Source organism: Tuber melanosporum, assembly GCF_000151645.1.
Source record: "Tuber melanosporum whole genome shotgun sequence assembly, scaffold_4, strain Mel28".
In the NCBI taxonomy this organism is placed as follows: Eukaryota; Fungi; Ascomycota; class Pezizomycetes; order Pezizales; family Tuberaceae; genus Tuber; species Tuber melanosporum.
The window spans coordinates 205,758-217,390 of record NW_003299084.1 but is presented as its reverse complement, the minus strand read 5'-3'; the positions used below and the strand labels follow the sequence as shown (position 1 = coordinate 217,390).

Here is an 11,633-nt window from a genome sequence, read left to right as displayed (position 1 = left end):
CTCCCACCCCTGTCCTGAACAAAAACATATTTCCAAGTATGATAATTAGCTTGTCTATCCCTGGTCTTAATACTTGTATCATACCGGTATACAGTACTCGAGTACTCGTACAGTAGTGCTCTTAGTTTTAGTCGGCGACAACTTTTTGAGGCGGCGACCATTAGTAATGCAACACAAAAGACTGCGATCGCAGGCACAGAACTTTGGGTAATGCGATCCTCTGCTCTATCGCTCCACTCAACTAAACAGTCAAGGCAGGAGTCCCGGTATATGAATCGCAGCAAAGGCATTATCCTTCCTACCTTTCCATCGATCGCCGCACATATCCGCTTTTGTCCACCCCGATACTAATAAGAGCATGACAGGCTTCATAAAGTTTCACACCGTTCGAAGCCTCCACTCCGCTCGGTCCCCTTGACTCTCTCCTGCACTGCTTCCGACGGATACATTATTTCTTCCCGTGGATGCATTAATCCAAAGCGCATCTCTGAAACCTTTTTCCGAACAAATGAAACAATATCCCGACCTTGCCGAGCAGCATCCATAATTTTTTCCAACAAGTGGTACCTTCGGCGACTTCCAAGATCCGTGTACTCGTAAGCGTGGCTGATTCGGACCTGGGTCCGCCATCCGCCACCCTTCCATTCAATAAACCCGATTCCTAATAGTCGCTGAAACATGGATCATGCCCTTTTTACCGCTATCTCCATGGGTTCTTCGTCTAGGACATAAGCTTCATAGATTCAGAATCTAGATAATACTGAGGACACAGGTCTACTGAGTGACCCACCACGTGTGTTATACCGGTATCGTCCGACGCCCTTCGCATGCTAAAATCGACAAAGCTACATTCTCGGTGGCCCGCTGTACCTGGAGAAATCTAGAATGAAGGTACCACCTTCAAGAACCGATTCCGAGTTTACTAATAGTTAGTTTGAATTAGCCACCGTTCATCCACTTCTATCGAGCTCATCCTAACCTTGGTTTTCCTAATACTACAAGCACTATTACAGGCTCTAAGCATATCTGTCAGGCAGTCAAGCAGATAAACTCGATAATGGGATTTCCGGTGGTTAAAACTTCTCTCTTCGTCATGCCGGACCCAAGCCCCAACCACCGTCTTCCGGGTGTTCTGGGAGACTGCCTGTCACGCATTGCGAACCCCACTCCTCGCAAACTCCGTTTGCTATGGTGGCTGTGGTGTACTACTAGTGTCATACCTCCCGCCCGTTGCACCGGCGTGTCCTATATTTCCAAATACTTGTGCAGGGGCATCCAAGAGGGGTAGCGGCATTGTCCTTGTCTGCCGAGTGATAGAGCACCTCCGTGTGATAGATGTTTAACCACTCATGAGTTTTCGCAAGTTTTAATATATGATATTGCCCCCCAGGACTCCACATACTGCTTATTACTCAAAAGGTTGAATTGAGTGAGCCGTATACGTTGTAGCCCGTGTTTTAAATCAAGCGACTCGATGGCGAGTGAGGTGGGATTGTGAGCGAAATAATTCGTCTGTCCAATATACTTTATATGGCTGGGCTACCCCGCAATCTTGGGCCGTTTCTTTTGCTGGCATAATAGTTTCCCTTGATTGTCATTTATCAATGTATTTTATATTGAGTTTGATATACTGTGCCGGTCGCCGACCAATTGGGAACTTCATGACCCACTACCGTATTGTGGAATACCAGCGGCGATGGTGGTCGATGCTCATTAGCAACGAGATCCCTCCTATTCAAGAGGTGGTCCTGTCGTTCGAGAAATCGAGTCAATCTGTCAGGGCTAGCGGGGCTGGAACGGATGCTACAATTATTTGAATGCGGTAGTCTATCGTGTGAGGCAGGTTGCGTTGTGTGTATACTCCTCGAAAACAGCCTAGTGTTATATGGGCTAGCCTCGGCATCGAGGAAAAGTGGTTCAGCGGGATGGGGAGATATTCATCATAATATGTGATAGCTTTACTTGTATCGCCATCCAGGGTAATTAGTAGACATACTCGAGTACTGTATTAGTACATGTTCAACTTTAGCCCGTGTTGTCTCCTGGTCTACACTTGAATCAGCAGTAGCCTGTTTTGCAAATCGCATTTGGGTACCGTGAGACAGTTGCCGTGGCAACGAGAGCAAGCCACGATCCTAAATTTATCACGGAGCTTCCCTATTGGTCTTGACGGGTGCTCTTGACCCCTCAGCCTCGTCTCAACGTGTCAGGCGGTCGGGTTTGATCCTAATCAACGATGATCTGATCCATCGAGCTCCTTACCAGAACATTCTCCCCTTCTATTATTGTGTGCGAAATATCCAAGATTCTGCGCTACATCCTACCGTAGGTTTGATACTCGCTCTTGATGAAGATACCACAGATATCTAACGCCGGGTTATGGGGTGTTGCAGGCCGATACAACTCCCTGTTCAAGCGAAAAACCACTGGGAAGATCGGAAAGAAGCGGGGAAAGAAAACGGAACAGTATTAGTACAAGTTAAAGAATAAGTGTACGGACTGAGTAAGTGTAGCCCTTGCACCGGGAGAAGTTCAGGGTTCCAACAAGTGCTCCAGGGAACAATCCTTAAAACTAACTCTTTATAGTACCAAACGTCGCGGCTCTAGGAAGAATAATTCCCGATTGTGCGTACAGTAATCAAGTGCTTTAGAGAAACAAGCCAACATTTACCCCCCAATAGGCAACGAAAATCGCTTCCGGAAGACCGCGGCAAGAGGTGCGGCCCAAGCCAAGAGTCCTGTGTGCTAGAGGCAGTATAGGGAGGGCTTGAGCTGCAAAATCTCCATATCGAAATAACAGCTCAGGGGGGGTACAGCAGATTAGAAATTATGCGTCGGTTTATGAGGGCAGGCGTGCAGCAAATGCGGAGCCTAGATCATCGAGATAGCATGAGGAACATGAATAACGAAGGCGTGGCACTGAACCGGCAGGGGAAGTACAACGAAGCCGAGATATTGCATCGACGTGCATTGTCGGGCCGGGAGAAAGCGCTCGGGCTAGATCATCGCGATACATTGCTAAGTGTCAACAATCTTGGTACGACTCTGCACAAACAAGGAAAGTACGAAGAGGCCGAGATTATGCATCGACGTGCATTGGCGGGCCGAGAGAAAATGCTCGGGCTAGACCATCAAGATACCTTATGGAGTGTCAGCGAACTTGGTGCGACCCTGCATGGCCAAGGAAAGTACGAAGAGGCCGAGATTATGCATCGACGTGCATTGGCGGGCGGGGAGAAAGCGCTCGGGCTATATCATTGTGATACATTACTGAGTGTCAACAATCTTGGTGAGACTCTGCACACGCAAGGAAAGTACGAAGAGGCTGAGATTATGCATCGACGTGCATTGGCAGGCTGGGAGAAAGCGCTCGGAATAGACCATCGTGATACGTTACGGAGTGTCAACAATCTTGGTGCGACCCTGCATGGCCAAGGAAAGTACGAAGAGGCTGAGATTATGCATCGGCGTGCATTGGCGGGCCGAGAGAAAATGCTTGGGTTAGACCATCAAGATACCTTACTGAGTTTCAGAAAACTTGGTGCGACTCTGCACAAACAAGGAAAGTACGAAGAGGCCGAGATTATGCATCGACGTGCATTGGCGGGCCGAGAGAAAGCGCTCGGACCAGACCATCAAGATACCTTACGGAGTGTCAGCGAACTTGGTGCGGCTCTGCAAACACAAGGAAAGTATGAAGAAGCCGAGATTATGCATCGACGCGCATTGGCGGGCCGAGATAAAATGCTAGGGCAAGACCATCAAGATACCTTAAGGAGTGTCAGCAAACTTGGTGCGACTCTGCATGGCCAAGGAAATTACGAAGGGGCCGAGATTATGCATCGACGTGCATTGGCGGGCCGAGAGAAAATGCTCGGGCTAGACCATCAACATACCTTGAGGAGTGTCAGCGAACTTGGCGTGACTCTGCATGGCCAAGGAAAGTACGAAGAGGCCGAGATTATGCATCAACGTGCATTGGCGGGCCGAGAGAAAGTGCTCGGGCAAGACCATCAAGATACCTTACGGAGTGTTAGCGCACTTGGTGCGACTCCACATGGCCAAGGAAGGTATGGGGGGGCCGAGATTACGCATCGACGTGCATTGGCGGGCCGGGAGAAGGCGCTCGGGCTAGATCATCGTGATACATTGCTAAGTGTCAACAATCTTGGTGCGACTCTGCACAAACAAGGAAAGTACGAAGAGGCCGAGATTGTGCATCGACGTGCATTGGCGGGCCGAGAGAAAATGCTCGGGCTAGACCATCAACATACCTTGAGGAGTGTCAGCGAACTTGGTGTGACTCTGCATGGCCAAGGAAAGTACGAAGAGGCCGAGATTACGCATCGACGTGCATTGGCAGGCCGGGAGAAAGCGCTCGGAATAGATCATCGAGATACATTACAGAGTGTTAGGGATTTAGGTGTTGTGCTGTATCGTCAGGGAAAGTACAATGAAGCGGAGATTATACATCGACGTGCCTTCTCGGACCAGGAGAAAATTCTCTGGGTAGACAGTCGGGGTACTTCACATAGTGCCAACTATCCAAGTGCGGTGCTGCATGATCAGAAAAACAACAGCAGAGTAGAAATTGCTCATCCACATGAAACAGCAGATGCGGGAAACTCTTTTGGACCACATCGCCCAGATGTCCTACAGGGTGTTTTCCGCCTGGCTGTGACACTTCTTGCCGAGAGAAAGTACGAAGAAGCTCAGATCATGTATCAACAGGGCCTAAGGGCCATGGAACAGGCTCCTGGGCCAGATCATCCAGATGCTCTCAGCAGTATAAATTTGCTCGGCGAAACACTTCTCGATCCAGAAAGGTATGCCGAAGCGGAGGTTATTTGTCGACGTACATTGGTGGGCAGAGAGAAAGCTCTAGGAGTAGATCATCCAGCGACCCTTACGGCCGCCGATAACCTTGGTCTGACACTGTATCATCAAGGAAAGTACGAAGAAGCGGAGATGGTATTTCAATCTACACAGGCGGGTAGAAAGAAATTGTTTGGAATATATCATCCAGATACCCTGCTGAGCGCCCTTCGCCTGGGTATGACGCTGCTTGATCGGAAAAAGTATGGAGAAGCTGAGATCACCTATCGGCATGCCCTAGGGGTTATGGAGAATGCCCTGGGGCCTGATCATCCGGGGGTCCTCAACAGCATGAATACGTTAGGGGAGACACTGCTTGATCTGAAAAGGTATAGCGAAGCGGAAGCCATGTGCCGTCGTGCGGTGGTGGGTAGAGAGAAGATACTTGGACCAGATCATCGAGATACCCTACTTAGTGTCAATAATCTTGGTCTGGCACTGCGTCATCAGGACAAGCACCACGAAGCGGAAATTAGTTATCGACGTGCACTGATTGGTACGGAGAGGACGCTTGGGCTTGACCACCGAGATACTCTAGTGTGCATGTACAATCTTGCTGGAGCGTTGCACAAACAGAGAAAGTACGATGAGGCGGAAATGATGCACCGGCGTGGGCTGGAAGGTCGGGAGAAGGTTCTAGGGCTGGGTCATCGACACACCCTTCGTACCCTTATCAAACTAGGCACCGTGCTGTACGAGAAGAGAAAATACGATGAAGCGGAAGTAATGTATCGACGCGCAGTTACGGAGGCAGCGAGAGCTCTAGGGCCAGAGCACCATGTAACTCTAGCAAACTTTCACCATCTCTCCATGTTTCTCTTTTCACGGGCGACGCGTTCCTTGGATGACGCATCATGATGGCGATGCAGGGTTCACGTTTCCCCCCCGCTGACATTATATTTGCTATTTCCCCATACATAATATCTTTTACCCACCTGTTATAACGTCAGATTCCTTCCTCCCTGGTGAGAGTGTTAAATGGTTCAATTCTTTTGACTGATCCTAAACTATCTTCGTGATCATAATTTGGGCAACTAGCGCAATGTTCTGCCAGTATTACCATTGAAAGGGCCTTTCCTAGTGTTGGTTATTTGACTCATTTCTCTTCTTGATTGTGTTTTGGCCTTTATTTCCTGTATATTATATGTTATATTTATATAGAGGTTGACTACTATCCAGGGGAAGAATAAAATGGAAGGTGGATCAATCGACCTAGGCACTGGCAGAATCGCTTGAGGGGACAAGAAAATAGCAACGATGAACTTCGCGAAGTGGGCATTTAGCCAGGCGGCTCAGGCGTGTGAGAAACGTTTCACAATCAATTCCGCCAAGTGGGTGTACGTAGTCCACAGCTCCTCTATTCCTCTGTAGGAGTTCGCAATATGACAGCACGCATTTGGAATACCCCGTTTGTGCAACACAATAGATCATTAAAACCGGAAGTTTCCAATCCGGCATTTTATACAATTGTTGTAATTCTTGTTTGAAGTTGTACCTGCTTGATTGAGGCTCTACCGGAGGGTTTTTGGGCCCTACTTATACTACAGGAGAGCACGCTACAATCACCCATGACATGGGCTTCTCGTACGAGAAAAGAAAATCAACGACAACGATACTGCACAACGTAGTACTAAAGAGAAAAGAAACGCGAGCGAGGAAACTACTGTAGTCAACCGCCTAATGAGCTCAACTAGCTATGAACTCATCAAAAACATTGTGTCATAGCCAATGACATGGCCGATGCATATTCGGAAGTCATATTGCAACAAGTGTTGCAATATGACTTTCAAAGATGTTTCGGTTACTCATTTGATTATGACAGAGTTCGTATCATAGTTACTGGTATGAGTTCATTTATAGATGAACTCATTACGCCGTTAACTACAATAGAGTTTCCTCGGGAACTCTATTTTGCCACTAGTTTGGTTTCCTCGCTCTACTCGTAGTTTCCTTTCTCTTTACTACTATGTTATATTGTATCGTTGTCATTTATTTTCTTTTTCTCTTGTGCGAAAGTATGTCATGGGTGATTGTAGCATGCTCTCCTGTACCATAAACAGGGCCCGATAGCCATCCCATAGAGTTTCAATCAAGCAAGCAATACAACCTCAATCAGGAAATACAACGACATGCTCCCTACTAGATGCGAGTGACCATCCATGATGAGAACAAAGCTTTGGTAGGATCAAGCTTCGCCTTGAGCCACAAACTATTCTAGCCTATCAATCCTACGGGCCGAGCTGCTAGACTCACGTCCGACTTCCGGCCCATCCCGAACTCGTTCGTTCAGAGCGCTAATGGAGGAAATGGAGCCTCGCTCTGCTTGGTGGTTGAACTAGATTTGGTTTCAGATCTGCTTTTTGTGCCCCGCTCCCGGGGTTCTTTGGCGGCTATTGTTTCCTGTTCCTGTGTTGGGATGGCTTTCCCAGGATGGCATATTGGCTACTTCGGCTTTGTTGGCTTTCTACACCTGGTGTTGGAGCTTGCACTTGGTGTAAGGATTGGGGTATATATGTTCAACGAAGGAATTCCCTCTTTCTCCCGGTCACCACACACATCCACTCTCGTCCACACAAGTCTCCATTTTCTCTGCGTGCTGCGGTGCTGAAAAAACAATAACCTTTATAAAAACTCACACCCCTACCGTTCGTAGACTCCAATCCACCCAATCCCTTTGACGCTTCCGGACGGCTTCCGCTCCATGCAGTCCTTTGACTCCCCTGTACTACTTCCAACGGATACATCAGTTCCTTCTATAGATATCTCCAAAACCCTTATCCGAACGAATAAAACATCCTGAGAATGCAGAGCAGCACCCATAATTCCCAACAGTTATTTCGATCAGCTACTACCAAGATCTTTGTAGGATACTCACATAACTAATTAGCGTCTGGGCGCGCCATTCACCACCCTTCAATTTAATAAGTCCTGTTCCTAATAGTTGTCAGAAACGTGGGTCATGCCCTCTGTACCGCTACCTCTTTGGGTTCTCCGTCCAGCATATATACACTTGGCAAATTCCGGGTTCAGACAATACTGGGGGCACTTATCTACCGGCGCCGGATAACCTACTGTATCTTATACCGGTATTACGCAACATTCTTCCAACATTAAAACCCACAAAGCTACATTCTGGTTCACCCGCCATGCACGTAGACATCTGGAATGGAAGCACTACCTTCAAATACTGATTCCAAATTTACTAACAGTTGGTTTGGGTTAGCATCCGTTCTTGCACATATATTGAGACCATCATAGCCATCGTCATTCTAATGCCACAAGTACCATCGCAGGCGCTAAATATGGGTATCTTTCTGGCCGCCCAGCAGTCGAATCCGATAATAGGGTTTCCGCAGGTTAGCATTGGTGGAGATGGGTTGGCTGTATGGCGCCGGATATCATACCGCTCGCTTCGTCTTGGAGGGGCCCAGGTCCTAACCCGTATCCTCAAGGTACTCTGGGAGACTGCAGGGCTACTTATGGCGAACCCCCGGTCCCCTTGCAATCTCCACGATCAATTCCTCAACCCTAGCCCTATAGCCTGTAGTCGTATTAACTATGATACCTCTTCAACTAATGCTCTTTGAATATCGTAGTCTATAGATTCTTGTTTTCGGCGCAGTGGCGGCGATATACGCCCGTTGCCTCCCGCCAATTTTATAGGGCATCTGAGAGGAATCGTGGCGTCGCCCTTGTTATGGCGAGCAATAGACCACTCCCACTTGATTGATGCTTAACCGCTCCTAGGCCTTCGAAGGAGTTAAGGTATTATAGTGTCCCGCAGATTCTACCGACGTGGTGGGTATTCGGAGGTTGAATCGTGGGGAGCCACGTTTATACTTGTATTTGCTCAAGATATGAAGAATACCGAATTTTCACTTCTTTTTCAAGAACGGTCAATTTTGTACAACACTCTACGGGTCGTACAATAGCTTTCAACACAGAACACCACTTCCTCCTCCATGACTATTTGCAATGGCAAAACTCTCATCTCGCCATGAGCCTGGGATGTCCTGGGCCACCGTGGAGGTTCGGTCACCTCTGGGCTAAGACATATCACGCTAATTGGCCAGGAAGCAGGGCCACATAGTGTCTTCAGTAGTCCGTAGGGTTGGTATACGCACGGTTATTGTGAGGATGCTATTTCGTTGACTGTGAATGTTATCGAAGGCTGCTTTTTATGAGCTATGACTAGATAGTAAGAAGCATTTAGTCACTTATTTAGGGGGGGGGCGTTATGTGTCCATGAAAACCCGCTAATGATGAGAGAGCAATACTGTGGGCACATGAGAAGTAGTATCGTATCTCGTATGGCCCAGTGACTCGGGACGAGATTATTTTGGGGTACCTAAAATTCTGCTAGAGAGCCCGGCTTAAGCTTCCAAGTCATGAAAGATTTATAGTACTGTACACGCGCGATTTGCCGAGGACTCTACGAGTAGAAAAATGCCAATCGGTAGGGACCCCCGGCAAAGATGCGCGAGTACAAACTTGGATGCCAATTACACTAGGAGCGTGGGTGTGGCGCTGGAACCTAGCAGGGAATACTAAAACTTACTAGGCCATCATGATTAGACAAATACCGGTATTCGAGTACAGTACTCGTACAACGAGTATTGTCGGTTAGCATAATTAACCGAGCCTTTTGGAGCTGGGACCTTCAACCATAGGCAACATCGCAACCCCTCTCCCTCACTCCTAAACCCCACTATACCGTTACCACAACAATAACTCCTGGTATGATATGTATATCATTTAAGGAAAGCAAACCATGGGTATCGCCCGGCACGGGGTCAAGAACATTGCTATATGTGAATCGGGAATAATATTATAGCTATAGCTCGAGTAGGCAATAGTGTCCGTAGCGTAGGAACCCTGGCCTTTGGCTATCCCCACCAGGACACTTATCACCTGATTCGGAGACAAAAGTGTTCGAGAAGGAATACCAGTAACTTAGTACAGTACGAGTACCTTCCTGACACAATACCGGCATACCCGTAGCCAGAATCCTGTGGCAGTGTTTGATCTTGCTATCTGGTTTTCTCAATCCCGTTAACTCGTCAACTAAATGGTCCTGGGGCTGATGTCGTGATTGACAGGATTAATTGGAGGCCGACGGAGATGGCGAATCGGAAGGGCTTTTACCCGTACGGGTACGGTGCTTGTGCAGGATGAGTTTAATTGCATTGATGGAGCCGTCGATGTCTGTGCAGAGTGGCAGGTACTGTAGTGGGGTTGTCAATGGCGGACATGCAGTAAATGAGGAGAACGGAGTTGGGGAAATTTCGAACAAAAAGAACTGTTGAAACGGCGACGCCCAAAATGGGACCATTAGTAATGTAACACAGAATGTGACTAATCGCCAGCTCACGACTTTTAGGGTAAGTGCGGAAGTTCACTACGGTAGTTCTCATTCAACTCTCTCTCTCTGCTCTATTCCTCAATTCAACTAACCAGCCAACTGAGTGGTAAAGACAGGAGCATCTATATGAGTTGCAACAAAAGCATATTCCTATCTTCCCATCCATCACCACACATATCCACTCCGGCCCACGCAAGTTCGCTTTCCTCTACGTACCGTACCCCCATATTAAAAGATATGGTGAACCATGCTAACAGACAGCCTTCATAAAGACTCCCACTTCTCGCAGTCTCAGGTCCGTATTGCCCCTCCGACCCTCCCCACACTGCTTCCGATGGATACATTAATTCCTCCCGTGAATGCGTTAATCTAAAGCGCATCTCCGAAACCTTTTTCCGAACGAATGAAACAATACCCCCAGCATTCTGAGCAGCATCCACGATTTACAACTGGTACGATCAGCGACTACCAAGATCCGGGTCGGGTGTTCGCGTGACTGATTCCCAAATTCCGAATTCAGATAATACTGAGGACACAGGTCTACTGAGTGGCCCACCACGTGTGTTATACCGTTATACCGGCATTGTCCGACAACCTTCGAATGCTGAAATCGACAAAGCTGCATTCTCGGCAGCCCGCTGTGCGCAAAGGAGTGTAGGATGGAGGCGCCACATTCGAGAACTGATTCCGAGTTTAACAATAGTCGGTTTGAATTAGCCCCCGTTCATCCACTCCTATCGAGCCCATTATAACCTTAGTCTTCCTAATACTACAAGCACCATTTCGGGCGCCAAACATAGATATCTCTCAGGCCGTTAAGCAGTTAAACTCGATAATATGCTTTCCGGTGGTTAAAAAATCTCGCTTCGTCATGCCAAACCCAAGCCCCAACCAGCGTCTTCCGGGTTCTCTTGGAGACTTCCTGTCACGCATTGCAAACCCTGCCCCCTCGAAAATTCCATGATCAATTCCCTAGCCTTGGCCCTATAGCCCACAACCACATTAGCTACCACTTCGGCCAGTACTCTTTGAGTTGTCTACTGATATCATACTTGTGTTCTCTACGGTAGCTACGGTGTACTCCTAGTATTTACCTCCCGCCCGTTGCATCGGCGTGTCCTATATTTCCAAACTCTTGTGCAGGGGCGTCCAAGAGGGGTGGCAGCATCTCCCTTTTCTGCCGAGCAATAGAACACCTCTGTGTGATAAACATTTAACCACTCATGAGCCTTTGCAAGATATAATATATGATATCGCAGCCCAGGACTCCACGTACTACTTGTTATTCAAAAGATTAAATTCAGGGAGCCGTGTGGTTTTGGCCCTTGTTTTAAATCAAGCGACCTGATGGCGAGTGAGGTGGGATTGTGAGCGAAATAATTCGTCTGTCCAGTGT

At 47.9% G+C, this 11,633-nt stretch overlaps 1 protein-coding gene; it reads left to right on the top strand.

The window, feature by feature from the left end:
- Nucleotides 1-2,289: 2,289 nt before the first annotated feature.
- Nucleotides 2,290-6,081, top strand: GSTUM_00007827001 (uncharacterized protein). XM_002839700.2 has 4 exons: nucleotides 2,290-2,325; nucleotides 2,394-2,503; nucleotides 2,587-2,625; nucleotides 2,682-6,081. Exon 4 carries the CDS (start codon nucleotides 2,830-2,832, stop codon nucleotides 5,731-5,733), a length of 2,904 nt encoding a protein of 967 aa, XP_002839746.1. The 5' UTR covers nucleotides 2,290-2,325; nucleotides 2,394-2,503; nucleotides 2,587-2,625; nucleotides 2,682-2,829; the 3' UTR covers nucleotides 5,734-6,081.
- The last annotated feature ends 5,552 nt before the right edge of the window (nucleotides 6,082-11,633 follow it).

Bases quoted from the DNA above. Each gene is read 5' to 3' on its own strand.
- GSTUM_00007827001 (XM_002839700.2), top strand. From the start codon at position 2,830: ATGCGTCGGTTTATGAGGGCAGGCGTGCAGCAAATGCGGAGCCTAGAT.